General features: G+C 41.5%; 1 protein-coding gene across 1 annotated transcript in view; it reads left to right on the top strand.

The window, feature by feature from the left end:
* Positions 1 to 27596, top strand: part of LOC122792890 — a 210081-nt gene that overhangs the window by 79480 nt on the left and 103005 nt on the right. The window contains exon 3 of the mRNA XM_044060449.1: positions 10176 to 10422. Within this exon, the coding sequence (XP_043916384.1) occupies positions 10176 to 10422 (247 nt within the window). The remainder of the gene's footprint in view (positions 1 to 10175; positions 10423 to 27596) is intronic.

The following is a 27596-nucleotide window of genomic DNA, read 5'->3' as shown; positions in this document are numbered from 1 at the left end:
TAGTGAGTCATTGGTTAAACTCTACATGTACATCAGATTGGAAAAGGATTCCTGAAAATATTTTAATATTAAAGATAACGGAAGTTGATATTGATTTCTGTGCAGATATAAATTTTATATTGGATTATAAAAGATTTTTTTTTTTCTAGAAATTTTGCATCTATTCCTTTTGATTTATATACATATATATATATATATATATATATATATATATATATATATATATATATATATATATATACACACAAGTATGATGAACAGTAATTATCTTGTGAAAGATTTATTGATGCTGATGTTCCCTATAGCTTGCACTAAGGGTTGTTTGGAATCTTTCAATTTTAATAAAATGCCATATCTTGGAAAGTGGCTTAAATTTTAGATTGTAATAAATTTAAATATTGATTATCTTTTGGCCAGATAAAATATATGGAATAGCAGTTGGTTAAGCATACAAATATTTTGTGAGTTTATCAATGATACAAATATTCTTTGATATGAATTCAAAGAACATTCCTGGAACATTATTTTTTTTTCTTTATAAGATTAAAAATCCTGTTTTTGGGTAATAATAAAAGACCTTAAGAGCATCTGATTTTTAGCTATCTGGGACTACTCAACTGAAATTAATAATGAAAATTTTTCCAAAAATCTAAGTAGTACCTTTTTGGAAATTTTTTACATGGAAATATTTGCTTAGAAGTTTCTTAACTTCACATAAATTAGCGTTAATTTATAAGAAAAAAATATAAAATGTTGGAGATGTGAAGAAGTTTTTAAATGCAAATTAGAACCCTGTGGTTTTAGAATGTAAAAGGGTTGCTCCATTTTCGTTGGAATTCAGAAATTTTATGGAGACATTGTGGTCAGGTAATTGTTCTATTACAAATTCTCTAAATTCTAATGTTCCAGTTCCAAACTACATACCACACAAGTACCTCTCCTTTGATCCCTTCTAGCAATTGCTAGAAAAGGTATCACAAATTTGATTTTATTGGTTTAGCAAAAATATGTAATTTGTAATTGCAAACTGACATCAAACATGACATTTTAGCCATGACACATGCTTATGCTTAAGGATTGATTTGGATAAATTTTAATGATTTAGTACAATTATTTTGTTATGGGCTTGTTGGTTATGTTATAAATGTTCTGTTACAAAATGCAGTAAGTTTTAAAAAGGGACCACGTAAGTTCATGACATCCCGTGTCTCTTCTCTGCTTTCTTTGGCATGTGTATCTAAGAAATTGTGCAGTAACTTCTGATATTTTGTCCCTATCTTGCCTTCCGTCCTTGGTGGTTGGGTTCGGAGCTGATCTTCAGCTCCAACTCTGCAACTTTCTAAAGCTTGACAGCTTCCTTTGGCTCGAGGTTAGACCCCATCCCAACATGCCTAGCGAAAGTTACCCAGATCTCGTTTGTCGCTTGAAGCTTCGGGATTGCTGACGACTGGTTCAGGCTGTTAGATTCTTTTTTTCATATCTTCTAAAATATTTGGTAGCTTAGTTTTTTCTGTAGGTTTGTTTGTCCTATCCCTCTAGCTATTGTCCGCTTAGTTGCGGTTTTATTTTGAGGCCATTGTTTCTTTATCTTTCAGGCCTACCCTTCCTCTTTATTATTTTATTTCCAATTTGATTACCATGGAAGTCGACAGGTCCAAAATACCCATTTTCAGTCGAGGCCCAGGGAGGAAATCTCCAAGATGCATAATACAGTACAGATACAAAAGATACAGAAGTATAAAAGATGCATTATATAGAACAGTTTACAAATACATACATTCAGTGTCACGCATAGTCAACAAATTTCATTGTGGTTGATCTTAAGGGTTATACAGATTTCTTTATGCAAACACACTTATGTAGTAGGTGTGGAAACACGTTGCATATACACCTTTAAAGTAAATGTGGAAACACTTTACATGCACTCATTTAAAGTAAGGTGCTATTTACAGTATTTACACAGTTGTGTGCTAAGTAGCTACAGGAGTTGTAGAAAGCTTAGATACTCTCATAGGAAAGTAGCTATGGGAGTTTTGAGACCTTAGGAACCTGGGAGAAAACCTTCTGGGGGCATATACTTAGATTTAGGTAGGGTGAAGGCAGGTACATTTCCATTTAGTGGACAGGTGTTTGAAAAGCTGGGTTTTGGTTTTTTGAATTTGGCATAGTTAGAGTGGAAGGGGGAGAATTCCATTTCTTGCCTAGTGATAGAAATGAGAAGTTGGCCAGAAGGGAGTTTGGGCTTGTGGATTGCAATTAAGTTTTGATGATCAGATCTTAGTGTTCTGTTGGGGTGTAAAGGGGAAGGATATTTGTTAGAGCTGAACATTTTGTAGGGTGAAATAAGTCTGTCTGCAGTGGTGAGTTGGAGGTAGTTTAGGTAGTTTGGGAGTTAGCCAATTCAGAGATTGTAGGATAAGGCAATGATAGATGGAATATTTGGATTTGGTGGCAAATTTTAGATTTTGTCGCAGTTTTCTAGTTTGGAGGTGATGGAGGACAGGTTGATTAGGAGAGGGGCTCCGTTTATTGAGGGGAAGAAAGTGGCCAGCGTATGCTTGGAGAGAAAGCGATTTTTTTTATTCCTGTATAGCATACCTAGTTTTTGGTGGGTTTTCTTAATATTTTGTTGAATATGGATGTCAAACTTGTGTATTCGTCGGTAGTAATGCCGAGTAGTTTAGCAGAAGGGAACCACCCATTCCTCTCGATTGTCCAGGAGCCTTTCAGATGACAATGTGGAGAGAATCCTCTAACTTGAGTCTATTCATCCCCCCCTTTCAGCCTGTTTTAGTTAATAGGGCTTTACCTTATTTCCCTTCTCTACTAAGGAGCTAGCCATTTAAGTTAGAGGCATCTCCTCTGTTGGAGGAGTTGTCGTTTGACTTAGACTCTCTCCTCCTTCCTTTTCTTTCCCTTTTCAAAACAAAAAGAAAAAAACTCTCTGTCTTGAGTGTTTTGAGTTTCCACTATCTTAATTATAGTATCTTGTTGATCGCTATTGTATTTTGTGGTAAATATGTCCAAGGAAGCTTCTAAAAGAATCCAAGCCTTCTGGATTCATGAAGTGATTCCTGCACCCAAAAGATGTCTCTAACCAATGGTCATACCAGCTGTGTATACTGTTTGGGAGCTGTTCACCTGCAGGACTCTTCTTCCCTTTGTCATGGTTTTAGTGCTGGAGTCCTGCAGGAGTGCAAGAACACGTTTATCTTGAGAGGATTATTGAAAGGGCCTTTTGAGGCATCAAAGGAAGGGAATCGGACAGGAAAATTTGACAAACCTTCCAAATTGGCATCCTCCTCTGCTCTGGCTTCGGAACTGTCGAAGGGCAAAGACAAACTGTCAAGTTCGTCCATTCCAATAGCTGTCCTGTCTGAGAAGGCTTTATCTCCTTTGGTTCCATCAGTATCTTCAGAACAGTCTCCTTTGGTTCCATCAGTATCTTCGGAACAGTCTAGGAGCTGTAAAAGATCCAAGTCTTCCTGCTTGGAACTGGTGTGTTCTCTGCCACAGTCCTTGCTTCTTCAGTCTTGGCGGGCAGTCACCGATCATCCACCCATTCCTCTATCATCCAGGAGCCTTTTGGATGACTATGTGGAGAGGAGTGGTGAAGAGGCTTCTCGGGACACCAGCCTTGGTAAATATTTTATTGAGCCCAGCACATATGGAAGTGGAGCAGACTGTCCAACCTACTTTGTCATCTATTCCTCCTTAGACGCACCTGAGTTTGGAGTCTGAGTGCATGGAGGTCATGGTGGTGGAACCGTTGGATCTGAAAACCCCGGATCTCTTGGGTCTGACATCAGTTCCAATCCCATTGATACTACCTTCGCTCGAGGGATCTGGGGGCTGACACTCCCTCATCTGCTCTGGGGGGGAGCAAGATTGGACCCTTGTCTGATCCTACTCCCACTCAAAGCTTCAGCGCAGGTGAGTTTGGCACCTGCATCGGCCTCTGAGCCATCACCTTCGGTTCTGAGATTGCCTGGCTCTTCAGAGCCGGAGACTCTTGTCAGGCCAGAATCGTGGTGCCTTCAAGGTGATGAGGAATGTGCTGTCCTCTCAGACCACTCCACCCTGTGCTCCAGTTGCTCCTCTCCCTTCCAGGCCAGTGTCCACCTCCGAACAACCCCTCCTCCTCAGGTGTAGGGAACCAATGCCCCAGCACATCCCTTTGGGTGACCCTCCCCCCAAAACCTCTCCAGAAAACCCTCTGAGGAGGTACCTCAGAAGAGGACTTGCAAGAGGAAGAATTTGGACTCCCCCTGAGTCCCTGACATTGGACACTGACTTAAGAGGACTAGGAAGGGTCCCCACTGTCCCCCTCTGAGGATGTCTCTTTTTTAGACATCCTGGAAATACTCAAGCAAGACATCCTGGAAATACTCTAGCAGAGGGGTGGCTTAAAATCCATTTCCTCTTCTGAAGACAAGTCCGTGTACCTGGATGCATTTGGTACCCAACCCTCCACTTCTTGGGGTGTCAGCCCTTTGACCGGCTGCTAGGTGTTGTAAGTTGAAAGGCATGGAGCTCTCTAGAATTGATAGAACCAGTACCGTGGAGGCCTATTAAGTTTATCACTGCACCAGATGACATACCTTTCCTGACTAAGGGTGTGCCAGTTGATGCTACGGTGGTTGTGACGGCCACAAAGAAGGAATTGGCAGAAACCTCTTCTGTCCATCCGCTGAGCAAGGAGTACCATATGATGCACAGATAATGGGAAGAATGTCTCTTCAGTGGTCTTTACCCTTGGGTCACTGAATTTTGTCCCATTTCATCAGTCTTCAGAGGGATCTCCTGAAAGAGCTAGGAGATATCCTACAGGATATTACAGCTGTGGGAGCTGCAGACAGTGCTACTTTTTAGCTTGTGGCCTTTTCTTCTGTAGTTAACTCTGCCATGTGGCTTATCTTCTATGCAGCCGATGGAGTGAGCAGGGCAGCACACAGGAGTCTCCTCACGGAGACTATCCTGGATGTGCCTTTGCCAGTTCCTCCTTTACCAGTGCCCCATTTCTCGACTCATCGTTATTCGGGCCCGAGGTAAGAGAGACCCTCACCAGGTGTGAGCAAGATGGCAAAGCACACTCTGCCTAGGGAGTACATTTCTCCGCACCTACTAGACCTTGACCTAAAGGTCAAAAAGGTAGGAAAATGTGGTTCCAGAAATCCCAGGGAGCTTTGCCTGATGTACGTGGTTACTTTTCCCCAGGGGCAGAGGGGAGAACAATAATGGGAGATGCTGCCCTCACAGCAAAGGGGGTCCGCAGAGTAAGGGTGGCAGATAAATTCTCTGGTAGGCCCTTCCAGCGTTTCTGAAAGGAAGCTAAAAATCACAAAAGCCACATGGTTACAGTCTGTAATATCCAGGGGATACAGTATTCCTTTCTCCATGCCATCTCTTCACAGAAAACAAAAATCCATCCCAGATGTTCCAGCCAAATCTAAGGAAACGAGTAATCCTTGAAGTTCCAAGGTTGCTAGAAAAAGAGTCATCCAAGAAGTCCCTGCAGACCAAATCAGATCCATAACTTACTCTATGTTCTTTTTAGTCCCAAAGAAAACAGGGGACTGGAGGCCCATTTTGGATCTCCGCAGACTCAACAAGTTTGTCAAGAAGACAAAGTTCTGGATGGTGACGCTGCAGTCCATATTCCTTTTTTGGAAAGGACAATTGCATGTGCTCCATTGATCTCCAGGATGTGTACTACCTTATCAAGATGGACAGGCGATCCAGGAGATATCTACACTTCTGGCTGGGAGCCAGTCACTACCAGTTCAGAGATCTGCCCTTTGGTCTCCCCACAGCCCCCAGGGTGTTTACCAAATGCATGGCAGTAGTTGCATCTCATCTGTGGTGGCTAGGATTCTGGGTGTTTCCATATATAGACGACTGGCTCCTTAACACCACCACCGACTGAAGCAAGGACACCACAATTCATCTCTGCTCACAGCTAGGCATCGCTATAAACTATGAAAGGTCTGGCTTGTTGCCCTGTCAGTGTATTAACTTTTATAGGGGCAGATTTAGATACAAAAGACATGGTAGCAAAATTGCATCAGAGGGTGACCCATTCGATATCGGATTTCAATCTTAATAGAGAGTAAAAAGATTCAGGCAAGATTTGTTCTAGAGTCCTGGGCTGTATGCCGGCAACAATAACACTCGTTCCCTTAGCCCGCTCTTCCACATGAGAATTAGTGGCTCCTATTTGCTCAATGGTCCATGCAAGATCTATCCATGTCTCATGTCTCATGAAATTCTCATCAGAGACTTGCAAGAAGGACCTAAAATGGTGACTTCAGTCTAATGTAGCTGACTATAGGCAGACCTCCCCCAACCAGTACCCACAGTGACCATGGACACTTCCCAGATAGGGCAGGGGGAGCATTATCTGTGACAGACTGTTCAAGGAACTTGGCAACAACACGAGTACCACTTACACATCAACGTCCTAGAGATGAGAGCAGAGTTCCTGACATTGCAAGCACTACAGGGCTCTCTGCCTACGGGGACGATCGCAATTCAAATCGACAATATGTCAGTAGTGTGGTACATCAACAAGCAAGGTGGAACCGGATCCTATCCCTTGTGTTGAGAGGATCTAAGAGTATGGCAGTGGGCAGTGTTTTCCTAATGCTTTGATTGCGACGTACATTCAGAGGAAATCTTATGATAGCAGACAAGCTAAGCAGGGTTATCCTTATGTCTCATCAGTGGTCCCTGAAGCAGAATATTGTGAGACATATTTTTCGCAAGTGGGGCCAGCATTTCTGCGACCTCTTTACCACCTCGATCAATACCAAATGCAGCAGCTATTTTACCTTGGTCCCCCCACTGGGACAGTCACCCAGGGATGCACTTGTTCACGATTGGCCCCCTGGACTACTTTATGCCCCCCCCCCATTCCCTCTAATTCCCAAGGTTCTTGGAAAGCACAGTTGTTGAGTTGCAAACCAATACACCTTACCCCTTGGCCTCATCAAATATGGTCCCCCTTTCTATGGCCCCATCCCAGGAGGAGCCTTGGATCCTGAACTCTGTTCCAGATCTTCTGGTGCATCAGTCGGGTACATGCCATCCTTCCATATAAACCCTCAAGCTGATAGCTTGGGTCCTCCACTTCCTGTCTTAGCCAGGCTTCCTGATATCTCCCCAGCAGTACAACATATTTTGATTTCCTCTCATAAATCCTCAACGAGGAAGCTCTATGCTAGCAAATGGAAGCAGTTCTCTTGTTTGACAGCCAAAAAATAGTATTGACCCTTTTACTGTACCTATTTCAAAGATCCTTTAATTTCTCACTGAAACCTTTAACCAAGGAGCAACAGCAGCTATCTGAGTTCAGCTATTTCCAACTTTCATGTGGGAGAAATGGGTTCCAATGTTATGTCCCACAAGGCTATGCAAAGCTTTCCAAAAAGGTACTATCCTTTTGAAACCCCCAATAAGAGAACCACTTCCTCCTTGGGATCTAAATTTAGTCCTAGCTGCCTTGATTAGTCTCCCTTTTGAACCAACTAAGATGTGTTCTCTGAAATTCTTTACTCATCTAGGAGGGTATCAGAATTACAAGCTCTGTCCAATCTTCCCCCTTACTTAATTTTCCACAAGGATAAGGTTTCTCTCGGAACCAGCCCCTCCTTCCTACCAAAGGTTTGCTCAGTCAATAGAACTACCTGTATTCTTCCCTAATCATGCAACAAAGCAGAATGTAAACTCCACCAACTAGATGTTCATAGACAGTTACATTTTTACTTGCACAGGACACAAATTCAGAAAATCTGACCAATTGTTTGTATCCTTTGCAGAAAGGAACTTGTCTCAAAAGTAACTTTATCAAAATGGCTTTCAGACACCATCACTTATTTCTAATTCACAGAACAAGCAGCTGCCAGGAAACATTCGGACACTCCACTAGGGCCTTTTCTACCTCTACTGCCTTTCAGGCCAGACTGACTTTAGGCTCAATTTGTGCAGCAGCTTACATGGGTTAATCCCCGTACCTTCATTACTCATTACAAAGTAGATGTGGCTTCCCGGAACATGGCATCCTTTGGTGCCATGATCTTGAAAAGTCTAGTCCACTGAGCCACCCAAGAAGGAGGTGCTGGGGATGCGGTCCCAACCAGCATGAAGGAAGGCGAGATAGGGACAAAAACATAAAGAAGTTATGTACTCGCCATAACATTCCATGTTTGTTGTCCTTGATCTCACCTTCCTTCTTGCATCCCACCCTCCTTTTCCCCGTCCTGGAAGATAGAGAGGAATTATCCATCATTTGGCAACATAGGCTGTGATTCCCTTCCTGCCTTATGAGTTGGATAGACTTGGAGTCCTCCTACTGCTATCTTGGTGGGATATATATATTACACACACATATAATAGTAATAATAATAGTAATAATAAATATAGAAATTTATTATGACAGATTTATAGCTTATGTAATTATCTGTCTATATTTGCACATTATAGTCTAGTGTTATGGGTTATCACAAACACAATCTGGGTAACTCTTGCTAGACATGTTGGTATAGTCTAGCCTCGAGCCAGTGGAAGCTCTTGAGCTTCAGAATGCGGCCGAATCGGAGCCGAAGACTGACTCCAAACCTAACCAGCAAGAAGGAAGGCGAGATCGAGGACAACAAACATGGAATGGTTATGGTGAGTACATAACTTTTTTCATCTCACTTCTGAAAGTTTTTGGTGTGACCTACAGCAGCAACTGCATTGTCCTTAGATTCATATTTATTACCTCTTTAACTCTGCCAGTTTGGCATAATTTGCCTTCATTGTTTTTGTTAAATCAAACAGCTTTTTGTGTTGGTTAGGCTAAGTATGTTTGTCGACTTTTCTGGTCTTGAATTATAAATATTGTGAACTTTTACATTAAATTTTCAGTAACTGTATTGATTTTAGGAGTGACCATTGAGTACGTCTTACCATTGCTCTGTTAGAAATCAGCATTTTCTTAAGTGCAACAATCTCGTGATTTAAAAATTAGAACTTTTAAGTGGGTGGTCCATGGACCATTTCCACCAGTCTTGTGCCCTAGGTCATTGTAAGTAATCCAGCATATTTGGAGGAGAGACAACTACTTGGAGAATCATCACAGATGGATAGAAAATTCCATTCTATTACATAGGAAAACTGGAAGTCAAGATCAACTTCCTGTTTCTGGAGCTGAGGTACATCATTTGCCACCTGAGTTGCCAAGCTGTCCTACTTCTGGTAAAAAAAAAAAGTTAGACTTCAGCCTGTGCCACCACCATTCTTTGCACGACCTTTGGAGAAATTGTTGCATTCTGAAGCCAGCTTGGCATTGGTGTACTCCTACTGCATCTGTAGATGTAAAGAATTGTAGTGTACGTATTCGGTTTTAAGTTGGTTGTCTTTTTCATAATCTTTAATATGAATAAAGACTATTTTTTTTTTTTTTATTTTACTTTAAGCTGTTGCAGTTAACAATTTGGTGATTGTGAAGCTGTGACTTCCCAAGACTTGTACCCCATGCATCAAAAGCCTGCTGCTAGCAGACAACTACATACAATACCCACCACACCTATATAGATGCCTCACTGTTAGTAGTAGTCTTGCTATGTCTAAAAGTGGGTACACGATGCTTGTGGCATTGATAGCACTGTACCCTTTGTTCAGCTAGTATTACCTAGTGGAAATTATTTCTTGCTCCTTGGTGAGTACTTTTTTTGCGTTTTCAAGCAAATGATATTTATATGCATGTTAATGATTGGAAAAATTTAAACTTGCCCATCGGTCTTGTACTGTCTTTCAGTGATAAAGGCTTGTCATGCTGATTTTATTTTCTGGATGCTTTGCAAATGCACTGGACATAAACTACTGAATATAATCTGTCTTGCATATCTATTGTATAAGGAACATTTTGCGGTAATGGCAAAGTTGGCAGTGTCTACTAACTTTTATCTATTTAAATTTTTAACAAAATTTGCCATTAAAAGTTTATTATATAATTGTGAAAAATAATGGTACTGAACCTTGAACTCTCATTATGGTGGTTGAGGAAATTACAGTGAATGTCTGTCTAGGTGGTAAATAGGTAATGGACTTCTATTACAAGTCATACCTAAATCTGTTAAATGTTCTTGTACTGAAGTCTGAAATGAAGGGTTGTTGTCTTTTTTTGCATGAAGGTGAACACCTGCAACCCATCTTATCAAAAGACCCTTTTCACAAGAACCAGTGTGTAAAGGAAGCTGCTGATCCACTGTCCGTAAGTACAGATGACCTCCACTCTAGGACCGACCTGCATTATGGGCTGGATGATTGTCAGAAGAATATGAATTGTTTGCCTAAGGAGCGTGATTTTCTGATTGAAGCACCAGTTTTACAAGAAACTTTCCATTCTCTGGGCAGTAATACACCTTCAGGGCAGACTAGGTAAGTTGCTAGAAATCCTAAAACTATGCATGCTTCTAGTGTGTGTTTTTTTTTTTTTTTTTTTTTTTTTTTAAATAAATAAATAAATAAATAAATAAAACTTGACTGTGGCTGCCTTTGTTTCCCATATTTTTTCTGACCATCACAATCTTTTGACAAATATCCATCTTGAAATTACTTTACAATAGTTAGTAGCTACAGTCTGTGGTACACTAACAGTGGTTTCATAGACTATTGTGGACCTATGAAATGGACTGCTGAAATAGGTGGTATAGTAGGGAGCTCACGGAGACATTTAAGATGTTATGAGATGGGTGGTAAAAGGTTAAGTGGAAGGTACATCAGGAAGGAGAGGTAAAACATTAAAAGCACTTTTTTATTTTTAAAGTTTTTCTGCAGTTGGGAAGACATTGTGGACATGTTTTTTGGAAGTTTTGTTTGTTTCACTGCTTTTTGGAAGTTTTGTTTGTTTCACTGCTTTTATAATTCTAGTTTGCCCAAGCAATGTGCAGGCTTGGCTACATGTAAAGAACATATTGATTCTGGTAACCAAATGGATTGTTCTGATTACATTTGCAACCACACTTAATCTGAATACATTTGCAACCATACTTAATCTGAATACTATACTTGGGGGGGGGGGGGTTGTCTGGTAGATGGCCCATAACCGCATAGTTTCCACTTTATATTTTGATAGTTTTGAATTCCATGAATTCCATGCCTGTTTACAGTATTATAGGAATAACTTTGTCATTGCCGGTTTTGGATTATTTTCTTTTTTGGTAATGGCAAGGTGTCCTGCCATATCACTGTTGCAGTATTCTTTACATAAGGGATCTCCTGCCATCTAGTACATCCAACCACTATTCCAAAGCCTTTAAATTTGATAGGTGCCGTACATCACATGTATGCTCCTCAGTGATGTACGGGTGGATATACTCAACTTCTTTGCCGCCAGTCTGAACACTTTTCTGCCGTGATGGTTCCTATGCTGTTTTCAGATAAGTGCCCCACTGGGGTTTCTTCTCTCCCTTTTTTTGTTGTATTCTATATGTGGTAATCATAGGAGTCAGTGTGGGAGGCACACTCCATAAAGACTGCAGTATCTTGCTTCGGTGCTTCCCATGACCATACACAGTACTCTATTTTAAGCATTTGTTTCAAAAGACCCTTCATAGTCACTTATCTTGTCCATATACCTTGAGAACCAGTGACATAAGCTGTTGGCCCTGGGTGCTTTGATGGGATCCTCCCATCACAAGGGTAGTCTGCCATGAAGGCTAGGCCTGATTGGTTGCTGTCCACCCTTACCTGGACTTCTCTCTAGAAGTTAAAGGCCCTCAAAACTACTTTGTGCTTGCCTCTGATTTCTCTGCCATGACCTTGTTGGAGGCTGGCATGGATCCTAATTCTTGTATATCCTCTTAGGCTTTTCTGACGTCCATTCCAGACATAGAGGTGGAAACTGTGCTGATTATTTCTGAGGGGCCTTGTGGGATTCCTCAGAATTTGGTAAGGGAAGAGTTTCCAAACATAGTTCAGGACCTTGACAAGCTTCAATAATCTAGTGTCTTGTCCTGCTCAAAGAGAAAAACAAACAAATGCATTACCCAAATTTATAAAGATCCCTTATGTGAATGGCAGGATTTTACTTCGTCTGTTCAATGCTTTAATGGCCTTGAAGCCTCTTCAAGGGATGTCTGTCCCTGCTCACCTCTAGTCGTCCACCCCTGTTAAGAGATCTAGGGAACTGGATTCCTCGGATGAGGACTTGGACTTGGGGGAAGAATCCCTAGCTTACTCCTTTCATATTCCTTCCCCAGACTAATGCTCTGTGGAAGAGGATTCTTTGGGCCCAGGCTTCACCCTTGGAAGAATTATCCTTTGGTGATACTGTTGATCTTAAGATGGAGTACTTTAACTCAATACATCCGACTGATGCCTCCAGGTGCATTTGCAGTTAACTCCCACTGATGTCTCTAGACGTCAAATATTGTTTATTCATATTTGCATCAATAATTCCAAAACCATGCCATGTACAAGGTTTTAAAGATTTCATCTTAAAGCTTCTACAGTGGCAAACTCAACTGCATTAATATTTGACCGACGGAACTCCTTAGCCTCATATGAAAGCTCTGTTAAATGAATAAAATGCTCTTTACAGTATGTGTGCAATGTGAGTGGTTACAGAGATATTGTAGGTGGGTTTACAAAATATTACAAATGTAATGGTTACTGTGTTTTACTGTGACTTTTATAAAATTCTGTTTTAGACCTAGAACCTAAAGGCTACTACCACTATAAAAATAGCTTGTGTTGTAGAGTTTGCCATTTATACTTTCATACTCCCTATGGTTTCAGACATATGAACATTTGTTTGAAATGTGAGGTACATAATTTGATTTTGTCAAATGGCTTAGGCTGTGCCCATTGGAAGTTACAGTGCAAACTTCCTGAGCTCCAGTGGAATTCATAAACTCAAATGCTATGGAACAACTCACTGGATATTCACAATGGAAAGGATCATCATGGACCTCATAAATAAAGATATTGGGACCACACACACTGGGGATCCTACCCAGTTTGGCTTTAAGGGCAGATCCTGCCTCTACCTGGTTGACTTCTATGAAAAAGTCACCAAAAGCATTGACACAAGGCATTTGACACAAAGGAAGGTGGTCTGTCACTAGATGGGTTGCAAACTGGCTCAAAGACAGAAACCACATGGTGGTTATGCTGGAGCCATGTCAGACTCAAAACCACAGTTACAGTGGCGCCATAATCGACTCAACAGCAGACACAAGCATCCTCCAAAAGGGCCTCATAGAAACAGACAACTGTGGCCAGAGCCATGGCCAAGTTGATAGCAATCTCTCATTTGACAACCACGGTGGCCAAAGTGGTTAAAAAATTTTTTATAGCCCACACCTCATGAAAGGGGGATTCATCTCTAGATTAGGGGTCATGCCTCATCAGGCCCATATTGGGATGTACCTTACCAAACACCTGCAGCAACTGAAAGACCCCGATGCCATATGCTGCCTGGTTAAAGAAACTCCAGCTCTACTCAGTGGCATACCGCCTGCTCAGAGGTGACTGTGCCTGACTGAAATAAATAGGACATGCTGGAGGGACAGATTCATAACTTCACTATGGAATAAAATCCCAGTCCAGGTTAGGCAGAGTCCTCACACTTCTGTGTCATTGTTAGACAGAGGCAGGTATACTAAAAAGGGCATAGCGGGCAGATAGCCTAGTATGAACCTATGAATGAGTGAAGGGGATTGCTCCCAGGTCTGACAGTCAAGAAAAAAATGAGCTTTTACAAGTCGTGTCTCTTAGGCCATCTGCTGTTCAGTTTTCCAGCCTTTTTAAACACCTTTCTGCTGTCTGTGTGGTTTATGATTTTCAATCCCTGGCTCATAAGAAACCAGACAGGTTTACAAGGCACCTGAAGATTGTAAATAAGTGCCCTTCTGCTGATCCTTCAGTAGTTTACCTTTGGCAAGCCTTCCAAGCTGTTGCCTTTAAAATTAAGTTCCTTCCCTCAGATAAGGATAGTTGAGTAATGGAGAGATTGGGTAAAAAAGTGTATACTGTTACACCTTGCTTTTTAGGGCTATTGCAAACTTGCATGACCAGGTATGATTTGATCATTCTTTTTCAGATTGTTTTAGTGGTCTTTGACCTTCCTGAGTCTGATGGGAAGGCTTCAGCTATTTATCTCCTTGGATCCACTTCCCAGGTTGCCCATGACTTTGTAAAAGGCAGCCATGATGCTGTTGCTTTTGGCTGTGTGATGAGATGCTATTCTTGGCTATGTTTATAGGCCTTGCCTGTTATTAAAGCAAAGCTTTTGGATGCACTTCTAGATAACAGAACTTCATGGGACTGCTGCTTGTGACCTGTCAAGTCCCTCCAGGATAAAGGGTAAGGCTTTGCAAGAACTCAACCATCTTTGTGTCTCCTATTTATAAATTCTAGAGGAATTACTCTTCTAAATCTGCATTTGTCTGCAGACTTGACCACCTCTCAAGGGTAAGAAGGGGGTATAGGCATATTCCCCTTACTAACTCCACTCAGACTTTTTCTCAGAAGCTGGCTTTTCTGGACAAGCCTGTTCCTATAACACTTGACCGCCTCTTCCCCTTGTTCAGGTTCTCTTGTCTCCCTGCCTGTCTGTATCTCTTCCAAACTCGTAAGACCCAGGAGTCTTGAGGTGATCTGATATCTATCTTTCATTAGGGGTATTTCGTAGTTTGGAATTCCCTTGCCATCAGCCCCCCCCTTGGGCATTTCACTGCCTTCTTGGAAACAGCTCTCCCTCCTTTTCTATATGTCTTGCAGTCTCTTTTGGATCAGAGCATCATTCAGCCTTTTTCACCATGTCAATTGAGGAATTGGGTTTTACCCCAGAACATATTTGGGTCTCCAGGTACCTTCCTTTTGATGAAGCATTCTGGATCCTTTTCTGCTCAACATGTTTCTTGAGGTACCTTCTTTCCAAATGCTGTCTCTTCAGACATATTCTTTTCCTTCCCCAGGCCGCCTTGTTTTTCCTGGACCTCAAGGATGCCTAGATCCACATACCTATTTGCCCCTCTATTCAGGAAATGTTTACATTTGTTTGTTTCTTCCTCCTCTTTTCAGTTCTGTGCCTTGCCCTTTACCCTTGGGGCAGTAGAAAGGCCATTCACAAAATGCCTTGCTGCTGTCCTCCCCTTTTGCAGACTTCTGGGGATACAGTTTTTTTCATGTCTTTATCTGCTCATACAGGCTTCCAGCAGTCTGTTGCAAGATCATCACTTTACCCCTTGTCCTTTGTAAAATCCTAGGTTTCACCATAAACCTCCAGCAGCCTGTTCTGATGCCTTCCCAGAGTAATATTTTCCCAGGGTCCCAGCTTTAGACTACTCCCATTTTTGGCTTCACTTCCTGCTCCAAAGCTTTTGTTTGACACCTTTATCCAGTCTCTCCTTCCTTTATCATATTAACGGCTAGGGAATTTCTCCAGGGTCTAGGTTTTATGACCTCCTATTCCTTGGCTTCCTATCACCAGGCTCCGTATGAGGAAGCTACAATGGTACACTGATCTTAACTATTTTAATGCCAGAGTTAGCATTGATCATCACAGCTGGCCATCCTGTCTGGGGCAGTGTGGAACAGGAAAGTTAAATGAAAACGAACAGAGTTGCCTTAAACTTTTTTCCCAATATGATCATTGCATAACCAGCACCTTCTGTGTCAGGCAGCAGCATATAAAGATCAAAACGTTGGCTCCAACTTGACCTTGTCTTCACCAGATGCAGCAGTTTTGGTAGTGTCAGGGTAACATGCAGTTATCACAGTACAGACCTGTGATATTGACCACTTACTCATGTGTAGTAAGGTGAACATGGAGATGAGCAGCTACTTTTGCTCTAAAATGGCAGGCCATGCATTGAAATAGGAAAGACTCATGCCCCTTAAGTATGCAGGTTTGCTTAAGCACTTGAGGCCTTGTCCTGCCAAGATGGCACTGATGCCAGAAAGAGATATGGGAAAAACTATGGGATGCTATCTCTAACATGGCAGTAACTGTCTTTGGGGAAAAAGACAGTTGTGTGCCAATTGGTTTAAAGCCCACACTGAAGTGCTGATGCCCCAAGTGCTGACACTCCTGATTGAGAAGAGACCGGCATTGGCTTCATACAGGTCCTTGCTCAATGCGAAGAACTTGCAGGCACTCCAGTGTGCTGTGAGTCAAGTGCAGCAGGTAGCTCTGGTGTGTGTAGATTGGTGCCATATGTGCTTCAAGATTAAACAGGCAGTGGACATGGGCAACATGCAAGGAATTGATGATGGGATCCAGCAAGCCATTGGTCCATCACAAGGAAAGATCACCCCACTTAAGTCTGCCACAGGTGAGGTCATGAAAGATAGAACCAAGTAGATGGAATGCTGGGTGGAACAATACTGGCAGCTGTATGCCAGAGAGCTGTGAATGTCATTAAGCCTTTATTAAATACTGCTGAACTCTATGCTGAGCCCATCTTGAAGGAATTCAGTGATGCTCTAAATGTACTCTTCTGGAAAAGCAACTGGGAAAGATGGTATTCCTTCAGAAGACCTTAAATGTGCCAACAGTACCCTAATCTCAGCTGCATGCAATACTTTGCCAATGCTGGAGAAAAGATAATGCATCTCAAGATATGAGAAGTGTTGCATCTAGTTCTGCATAAAATAAAGCAAGACACTGGCAAAATTTTGCTGGCAACTTCCTTTTTGCCCAGACAACATTGCCCCCGGTGAAGTGGTAAAGGGGGAACCAGTCACCCCAAGTTAACCTCTCTGGGTGGATCTTCTCACACAGGACGAGATCTCGTATCCACACTTGCCTGGCACCATGGGTGGTAAGTTTCTGATTCCTTTTAGGCATCTCTTTTCGGAGTATGTGCTCCTAGTTCTGCAGCAGGTCAGGAAACCCACTTCCATTTGGACGTGTATGATTTTTCTGGGAGAGATTTTCTTACTGTGTACTTGGAAGACTGTTCTTTTGGCTCTCATTTCAGCTAAGTGTTTAGAACTTCACTCTCATGGCCATTCCTTTTGTTTTAGCAGAGACAGGGTGCCTCTTCAGACTAATCGTTTTATGCCCAAGGTGGTTAATGAGTTGTCCCTGAATCAGGTTTCCTTCCTTCCTCACAGTCTGCCATTGAAGATTCTTCATGCCTTGGTTCCATGGAACTACATAAACGGCTTGGGTGATATTATGATAAAATGAGGACAGTTCACAAGTCTGAGCAGTGTTTCTTTTTTTTAAGCCAGGACTTTGGGTTTGGTCGTTTCCAAGCAAACCATTTCATCCTGGATTTTCAAGGCCATTTTTTGTTATTCCTTTTATGGCAACTGTCTTTCTCAGCAAAACCCATTCTACTAGGGTGGTTGCCTCCTGTGGTGCCTTTTTCAAGGGTTAGGTACCATTTCCATCCTTGATGCTGTTACTTAGTCCTGTTAATACTTTTCACTAAATTGTATGTGATTTCCAGAGCCAGGGATGGTTTTGCCAGGGTTATTTTGCATGGGTTTGTTGAAGGCTCTTCTGTGCCTTCCTCCAACTAGCTTTTTTCTTGTACTCTTCCTTATGAAAAGAGCACTGCAGCAGTGATATGGAAGGACATAGTACAGTTGTGTAAAGTCTTACTATAACAGTAGATGTCCTTTTCACTGTTGCACTATTCTTTCTGTACCCCCCTCTTTCTTAGCTGTTGTCCCTGCTTTTTTGCCCTCCTGATCACTGAGACCTTTCATCCTCTGGATGTGCATGTTCTCCTCTCATCTTTGAGGATATTGTTGCCCTCCTGGGGCATTTCAGTTCTGAGTGTTTGCGTCTGTATGTAACCTTTATGCCCTACACCTTACATGGGGAGCATATATCTGATGTACAGCATCTTTAAGTACTAAGGGCTGTGGTGTACTGGCAGGACGTTGGGCTATCCTTGGCAGGAGATTCATTTGGTAAAGAATACTGCACCAGTGAAGAGAACAACATCTGTTATAGTAATGTTCACACAGCTGTATCCCCAACAAAGGTATTTAGATAACAGAATGCACTTTAGTTGACTTTCAATAATGTTGATGGTATGCCACTTAATGTTTTTGTACATTTTATGCCATTGGTACTAAGAGAACGTTAATTAAATTTAGGCTCCTACTAATGAAGACAGATTCTATAAGGCTAGAACTAAGTAGGCAGAAAACAGCGTAACTTTATACTTTGCTGTCAGCAACCCCGGCTAGATACTTGTTACACTTACAATACCAGTGCATTCAGTGCTCCCTCATTTTGAGCAGTAACTTGGTATATTTGTGTGTCAGTGATTTATTTGCTTGGTGGGGTGAGCATTGCACAGATTGTTTTGAAATTTGAGTGTTTGTAGTAATTTGAGTGATTTCATAATCTGATGGTTGTCTAACAGAACTGCCTAATGACCTGGGCATTGATTTAGAAATTGTGGTAAAAGTGGTGTGGAATTGTGGTGGCTTTACTAGATAAAGTGGCTTATTTTTTCTGTATTACAGTAGCATGATTCTTCTGCATCTTACTTTTACACTGGCAAATCTATTGATGGTACACAAGATGCAGCCTTTAATGCATGTCTGTGTGTGTGCGTTTGCGCCTGTCTGTGCCGGTCACTGCCTGTCTGTGTGCCTGCGCCTCTCTGGCTGTCTGTGTGTGGATGGTGAGGCATGTCTGAAAGTGCTGTATACACAGTGGAGGGAAAATGCTTGAACTGTACTTTCACTGAAACTGTGCAGTTTGAAAAATTTACAGTAAATTTGTGTTTTTTTTTTTTTTTTTTTTTTTTTTTTAATTATAGCTAGCAAGCCCACCTACTAAGTTAAATTATACCAACTCCACAAATAAGATAGGGGGGGAGGTGGGAATTTCTCAAACTGAATCCTTGTTGGTACATAGTTGCATATGGTACAGGCATTGATTTTTAACATGCAAAACAGCACAGACTAATATTAAAATACCAAAACACTACCAGCAGCAGGAGCAGTTAAACTCCAGAATTTCACCCAAGTAAACAAGTGCACCTTAAAGCAAATTTAAGTTTAGCACCTTTTTCTTTTATTACCATGTACATTTGAACAGTTGTACAAGGTTCTGTCTTTGTGTATGGTTTAATGTACATGTGTGAAGCACGTGTGCACATGCTTGCAGTTTGTGTACATACACGAGTGTGCTTGTTGACTTCACACGAGATGCCTTGTATATGGGAGGGGAGGGCATGTGTCCTCTAGGAGCAGGGAAGGGCACCTTAAGAGAGACTCCTTAAGTAGATGGAAGAATAGACTCTAGATGACTGAGATGTAGGGGCATGTTTTGGTCTAATGGTCAGCGGTGACGAATGATTTATGACCAGTTCCTTCTGGTATGTAGAACAGATATGATTTCATGCTGCAAGTGCAGTACTGGACCTTGGGGATGGTCCGTACAGATCAAGGACACTTGTAGTATAGCCATTGGCTCAGTTGCACTACTCCACTGAAGTATGCAGAGCCTGTCTTGAGTATTTTGATTTGTTTGTTCTGGCACTTAAATCATCCATACTTTCTAAATAGTTCACACGGAAAGCTTATTTGATTCTACTTATTTGATTCTATTTTGCCTGTTAGGGAAAATTAAGTGGCAGATTGTTTTGAATATGTATCTACAGTGGATACAAAAAGTTTACACACCCCTGTTAAAATGCCAAGTTTTTGTGATGTAAAAAAAGAGACCACAATAAATAATTTCAAAACGTTTCCCACCTTTAATGTGACCTATAACCTGTACAATTCAATTGAAAAACAAATCTGTTATTGGGGGGGGGATATAAAAAATAAAAAACGTACAATACTCTGAATAAGTGTGCACACCCTTAATCTAATACATTGTTGAAGCACCTTTGGATTTAATTCAGCTTTCAGTTGTCTTAGGTACACACCTGCCATCAATTAGAGAGTCTGATTTGACCCCAAATAAAGTTCAGCTGTGTAAATATCTTGTGTAGTATGTAATTGTTCTGGAGCTTTTCTCCTCTGGTCTCCTCTGAAAAATGACAGCACTGTCCAGTCGGACTTTCCTGGTAAACAAATGTAAAATAAATTAAATAGTTTTCGTGACATTTACTCAGTTGCCTGCTACAGCAAAAGCCATGGTTCAGAGGGCTTGCAAAGCATCAAACCCTTGTTGAAAGTTATCAGTCATGGGGAAGGGTCCAAAAAACATTTTCCACAGCACTGGATATACCATGGAACACAGTGAAGATTGTCATCAAAAAGTGGAGAAATTATGGACAATAGTGATGTTGCAAAGAACTGGACGTCCCTCCAAAATTGATGACCAGACAAACAGGTCAGGGAGGCTGCCAAGAGACCTACAGCAACACTGAAGGAGCTGCAGGAATTTCTTTTTTATTTTTCAATAATAAATCTTTATTGTTTTACCAATTGTTCATACAATATTAAACAAAAAAACAAACAAAGCTTCTAACAACCATACCACAATATATGTACACTATTTACATGAATGCTTCCATCAGTTAAACAAAATCAATAGAGAAGAGAAAGGAACATCTGACAAAGAGAATCAAAAGATCTAATATTATAGGAGCTGCAGGAATTTCTGGCAAGTACTGGTTGTGTCTCGCATATTCTCCATATGTCTGGACTATGGGGTAGGGTTGCAAGAAGGAAGCTTTTTTTTTTTTTCCTTTGGAAAAAAAAAAAAACAAAGAAAAAAAACGTCAAGGCCCAGCTAAAATTTGCAAAATAATACATCCAAGTTTACCCGAGAGCATGTGGGAAAATGTGTTATGGTCTGATGAGATCAAGGCTGAACTTTTTGGCCACGATTCCAAAAGTTACGTTTGGTGCAAAAACAACACTTTGCATCACCAAAAGAACATCCCCACGGTGAAGCATGGTGGTAACAGTATCATGCTATGGGGTTGCTTTTTTTCAGCTGGAACTGGGGCTTTAGTTAAGGTGGAGGGAATTATGAACAGTTCCAGATACCAGTCACTTTTGGCCCAAAACCTTCAGGCATCTGCTAGAAAGCTGAAGATGAGGAATTTCCCCTTAACACGACAGTGGACCCCAAGAACATCCAAATCAACAAAAGAATGGCTTCACCACAAGAAAGTTTTGGAATGGCCCAGCCAGAGCCCAGACCTAAATCTAGTAGAAAATCTGTGGGGTGACATGAAGAGGGCCACGCACAAGGGGATGCCCTTGCAATCTGACAGATCTGGAAGGAAGAACGGGGAAATATTGCCAAGCCAAGATGTGCCATGCTGAGACTCCTACCCAAGAAGACTGAATGCTTAAATCAAAAGGTGCTTCAACAAAGTATTAGTTTAAGGGTGTTGCACACTTATGCAGCCAGCGTATTTTACGTTTATTTTTTATATTTTTTCCCCTAACTGATTTTTGTTTTTTAATTGAATTGTACAGGTTATACGTCACATTAAAGGTGGGAAAAGTTTTGAAATGATTTATTGTGGTCTTGTATATCACAAAAACCTGGCATTTTAACAGGGGTGTGTGAACTTTTTATATCCACTGTGTATGAAGTGCACATTGTAGTCTGTGGTAGTCTTTTAACACTGAATGCAAAAGGTCAAGTTGTCCTTTTAAATCATTAAGGAACTGGTTGAACACAGCTGTGCACCAAGTAGCAGAGAAGCCCTTGCACTGGCATTAGTTTATAGATAGCCGCTATGTAGTGGGAATGGGTTGTGCTCTAGTAATACCCTGCAAGTCACTCACTTGTGATGGACCTTCCAGTCCAGAGCTCTGATAATTTTCTTAATTGATTTTATTTTTCTGAGTCAGCAACATTGCATTTGCTCAGTGGCATGTGTTAAACTGTGAAAAACTCCTACACCAAGGCCGTGATGTGTATGTGTATACATGGGTAAAAGTCAAACCTAGCCCTTTTCAAAAAAAGCAAAAATGGGGAAACTAATGCCAAAATTTTAATGAAAATCCGCAAGGGAGAGACTTTCTCAGAACTGATTATAGCATGTGTTTTACAAGCAATGTTTTTCGACAATGTAATCGCATGACATTACTAAACATTTAAAAAAATTCATTTAAGTCAACATGTTTAGCCAGTATAATAAAATAAATTAATCAAAGCTGACTACCTATGTAAAATGTAAATCTTGTGTTCACTCTTTAATTCCTGAATATGCCACAACATTAAGGCATTGTTGCCACAGTTGGTCATTCTTATTTCATGACCATCATGCTCATGTAATATCTTATCAATAATAAATTGCCACTTGACACCTGTAGAATGTTTGTAAAATGCACTTCTAATATTTTTAGTCCTTGTGCCATTAATGTGCTCTTACATCTTTCATCTTAGCTGGCTGTCAGTCTTGTCAACCTAGAATGAGTCGCTAGCATACAAGTGGCAACATAGGTTCGTAGGTTCATAGGTTCATACTAGGCTATCTGCCCTAGGGCATTTATAAGCCTAGCCAGAGTGTGTTTGGCTTTCGCCACCCATTTTAAATGAATTTTGCTATGCCTTTTTTGAGGTTAGTATACTGTGCCTCTGTCTAACAGTGACACAGAAGTGATAGCCGGGGTAAACCTACAATCTCCCATCCACTCATAAAGATTCCTCTTGAAGAGAGTCAATGTGGGACTCTGGAATAAAATCCCAGTCCAGGTTAGGGAGAGTGAAGGGAGCCTCTGGGTTATGAATCTGTCCCTCCAGCATGTCCTATTTATTTCAGTGCTGAGGTTCAAGTCTCTTGAGCGCGTAGCTCATTGGGATTTGGATTTTCTGAGGTGCAGCATGTCCATTAATTCCGTGTTGGACATGGCTTTATACGTCCGGCACAGATCGCCTCTGAGCAGGCGGTATGCCACTGAGTAGAGCTGGAGTTTCTTTAACCGGGCAGCATATGGCATCTGTTTGAGCCCTTTGATCCTCTTGGTGAGGCACTTTTGGGGTCTTTCCAGGTTCTGCAGGTGTCTGGTAAGGTACATCCCAAAAGGGGCATTGTTCTCAATTATGGGCCTGATGAGGGAGAACAAAGAGGCACGATGACCTCCCCTGATCTAGATGTGAATCCCTTCATGATTAGGTGGGCTATATAAAATGTTTTTCTAACCACTTTGGCCACGTGGTTGTCAAATGAAAGATTGCTATCAACTTGGGTCCCCAGGTCCCTAATGACGACTTCTGTACTTAATGGATTACCACCTATGTGGTAATTTGTGGGCACTTTGTTTTTGCCAAAGGGGATGACTATACACTTCTTGGTGTTTAGCTTGAGGCCATGGCCCTGGCACCAGTTGTCTGTTTCTATGAGGCCCTTTTGGAGGATGCTTGTGTCGGCTGGATAGTTGATTATGGCGCCCAGTTTGCAGTCATCTGCGAACTTGGTCAGCCACAGTCCTTCCATGTTGGCCTGTACCGCCGAGAAATATATACCGAACAAGAGAGGTCCTAGGACTGAGCCTTGTTGGGACGCCACTTGTAACTGGTTTGGAGTCTGACATGGCTCCAGCAATTCTAACCATGTGGGTTCTGTCCTTGAACCAGTTTGCAACCCATCTAGTGACAGAGGGGTTTATATTTAAGCTGGTGAGCTTATCTATAATGCCCGTATAATGCCCGAGTGGGGTATTGTATCGAAGGCTTTTGCGAGGTCCAGGTAGGCTGTGTGGACCACCTTCCCCTCATCAATGGCCTTGGAGACTGTTTCAAAGAAATCGACCAGGTTTAAGAGGCAGGATCTGCCCTTAAAGCCAAACTGGGTAGGATCCAGTGTCTGTAGGTCCCCAATATTTTTATTTGAGGTCCATGATGATCCTTTCCATAGCTTTGCAGCCCAAGCTAGTCAGGCTTATGGGGCGATAGTTTCCAGGATCTGTTGAGGCACCACCTTTGTGGAGAGGGACCACTGTTGCTGTACGCCACTCTTTGGGTACATATCCTGTAGTAAGGCTAAGATTGAACAGTAGTTTTATGTTTGAGTTTAGCTCTTGGAGTTCATGTAGGACGCAGTCCGGGACACCATCTGGTCCCATTGATGCTGTGTTTTTTGCTTTGGAGAGGGCGGCTCTTACCTGAGCATCTGAGATGTCAGGGGGGCAGCACTCTGTTGGGATAGATATCTGCCCTTTTGGTGGGGGGGGGGGTAGAAGTTTGCACTGAACCTGTCAGCTAGGATGTTGGCAATGTCACAGTGTAGTGGTGTAGTATTAGTCACAGTGAACTGAAAAAGGGATACCACACTCTTGTCCAGGGATGACTGCCTGGTTTCAAAAATAAACTTACATGGAGAACAGCATCCACATTTGTACAGTCATCCTGTTTTCACCTTGATAGTGTTGTCGTCATGATTCTTGACATTCATATCCTTTCTGAACACAAGTTTGACCTTTAACCTGTCATCTATTTTATTCTAATAGATCAAATCTTTCATGAATCAGTTTGTTGCCATAAGCCTTTTTGTTTTGCATTCAGATTGAACTATGTATTATAAAAAAATTGAAATTTTGTTCCTGTATTACTAATTCTTGTTGACTGAGTTACCAAGATCTTGTTGATGTTCTCTGTTAAAGAACATCTGTTTTAAGGAAGTGCAGTTCACTCCATCTTCTCCCTGAAAGACAAGTCACAACAGACTACTCTTTTGTCCCCTCTTAATGCTATTTTTCTGTTTACACTGGTGATAACTACAGAAATATATAACAATTTGAAAAATGTGGCTTTATATATTTATATATTTATATAGATGAATAGAGCTATAGATATATTTAGATATATAGATATATACATGGATTAGGTATATAGGTGTATAGACAGATGTGCATAAGATATTATATATAGTAGATAGAAACCTGTTAAATAGCCTGTCCTTAAAATTGTAACCTTTAAATTTAATGCGCTGCATTGTCTGAGCACCTTTATGTAAACCTCAAAAAATAGTTGTACCACCTGTGTCTCCTCAGTCCCATTCCAAATGAGAAATTATCTTGGTATTTTTATTTTATTTGACATTTGTTAACCAGGTTGGTCCAACTGAGTCAAAAGGCCATTTTCAGTGGAGACCCAAGAAGAGAAGCTCCAGGGTATTTGTATACATAAATTCATAGTGAAGTAGAATGTTATATTCAAATTATACATAGCTTGAAATATTACAACAAGGTGAAGGCTGCCAGCCTAGCCACATAGAATTTTGAAGATAATTAATTCTGTCATCTGTAAATAATTCTGTCATCTGTAAATATTAATGTAAGCCACAGGCTTGTTGTCTTAAATGGAAAACAAATTGTTACAAAACTGGAACAGTGCACTCTGCTGACCCAAGTAAAGCATGTTTTGACCCTTTGATTTGAAGTCGGCTCTGGCCTGTCTAGGTGAAGGCATGCTTTCTTTTGTTTTAACCAAGACTTAAATTGCTAGATTTAAACATGCAATTAACCATGCAAATGTATTTTTATTGCTTTGCTTCCTGACCAGCTGCAAGAGAACAAAAGGAGATGTTAAGAATGTATGTAGTTTGTTGGCCTGGGAGCCCAGGGAAGTGTGAAGAATGATGTAATGGGAACCAGGAATGTGATTTTAAAAACTGAGAATTAGAGGGCATTAAGCATTTTTCTTGACCATCCAACTCATCAGCAGTCTGCCTGTGTTCTGTATGTAAGTTTATCTTAGACTTGTGTTTTCTCTTGGAACTCGCTAGAAACATTAGACTACGTTTTTCTGTGATGTCAGAACTGTACTACTGAATTATTTTAAGTATTTCTCTTTGATCTCTTAACTCTGGACTAGCACTGTTTAGTAAGAAGTATTGTCTTGTGTTTTTATTTATTAAATATTTTAAAACCTTTCAACTGTGGCTGTTTTATGTAGAGAAGTTAAGCTCGAAGAGTACATTGCATGTATACAGGGATCATGTACCAAGTCGCTCTTGATAAGCTTTGACTGTTTTTAGTTATACTGTCAATTGGATAATATTGCACAGTAATAATTGGACACCCTTTTAAGGGCCTTTGAGTAGCTGATAAATATTAGCTGGGTGGTGGCAGTGATTTCTACCATATAGTCTGGGTAAAAGGGCACAGCTGAAGAACCGGTTCCTTCCCCAGGAGTGTGTGTGGTTGTATGAACTCTTCTCAGTGTGTGTCTGTCCGCTACTTGGGCAGGGATATGAAGCACTGGTTGGACAGAGGTGCTTGCCCAATTGGCTGAGATCTGGACCCTATAGCTTTGCCAGTGGGGAGTCTTATTGGGGACCTGAAGAGCAAGGGAGCAATCCAGCCCCGGACTGACTGTGATATGTGTGCTCTTATGGAAAATTACACTTCACTGTGTATTTATCCTTTCCTCCTATATGAGATGCCCCTCACTGTTAGTGGTGAGGATTGAGGCTCCTTGATTGCTGGGCCAGGGCACGGGTGTCACATATTGTTTGGTAGTGGTGGGATATCCACACCACATTTTAATTGGTTGACAGATACTAATTGGCTTGTAGTGGTGTGGGTAGAGTGAATTCCCGTAGCTTGGGTACAGTGAGCTTTGAAGGTGTTTTGTACTCTAAATCAGCCATGCATTGAATACTCTGAGTTCAGATCACAGTTGTTTTATTTCTTTTGTTAGCTTAGTCAGTGTGAGCAGGCGTCATGCCAGCAGAGGAGTATGGAAAGCTGGCTGAGATGTGCCAGGCTAGGGGACTGGTGCATGGAAACCTGACTAAGGCAGACCTGATTGCAGCCTTGGTTACAGCTGCATCGGAAAACTGCAACCAGGAGGACAATCAGACTTAAAATACATCTGGAACTAGACGTGAGTTGGAGGCCAGGCATGTGGAAATAGAAGCAACTGAGCGACTGAGGCATCTAGAGAGTGAGGACAGTGAGACTGCGATGTTTGCAGGCTGAGGAGAATGAGAAACTGCTACACCTGGAAGAGGAGGAAGAGGAGAGGCAGCATGAGGAGGAGATGCTGACTCTTCACCAGAGTCATGGAGGTAATGGGGAAGGGAGTAACTGGACCCCCAGAGGCACAACAGGTCAGTAAATTTCTTCCACATAGAGGGGGATAATTTTGCTAGTTTCATTCATATGTTTGAGAGGATATGCAAACAATATAGTGTTGACCAAAGGCTCTGGGTACAGTTCCTGACCCCCTTACTCCATGGTAAAGCTGTAACTGTTTTTGTCAAAAATGTCTGACGTTGCATGTTTTGATTATACTGCTGTTTAAAAAGCATTTGTTAGAATTGTTTAAGCTAACACCTGAAATGTATAGGAAAAAGTGTCGTGAGCATAGATGCAAGGCAGATGAAAGTATGTGTGAATATGTTGTTGACCTGGGCACTTATTTCCATAGGTGGGTGAGTGGATGTCAGATCACCACTTTTGAAGGGCTGGCAGACCTTTTGGTGAAGGAACAAGCCCTTAGCACTTTTCTGAGGACATGAGGATCTGGTTAGCTGATGAAAATGTGCTACTTCAGATGAGTTGGGGAAGAAGGGAGACCTATACAGTGGCAAGCAGGGCAGCCCTGCACAGGAAAGGGACCCCCAGTACTGCTCAATGGTCTAAAGGATCCCAGGGTGGGCAGCACAGACTGCCCCAATAGAATGCCAGTAGCAGGGGAAGCCACTAGT

The sequence above is a fragment of the Protopterus annectens genome, chromosome 2.part0 (assembly GCF_019279795.1).
Source record: "Protopterus annectens isolate FY-2018-M chromosome 2.part0, PAN1.0, whole genome shotgun sequence".
NCBI lineage: Eukaryota > Metazoa > Chordata > Ceratodontiformes > Protopteridae > Protopterus > Protopterus annectens.
The sequence above is the reverse complement of the archived record's forward strand: the minus strand, read 5'-3'. Positions and strand labels throughout refer to the sequence as shown.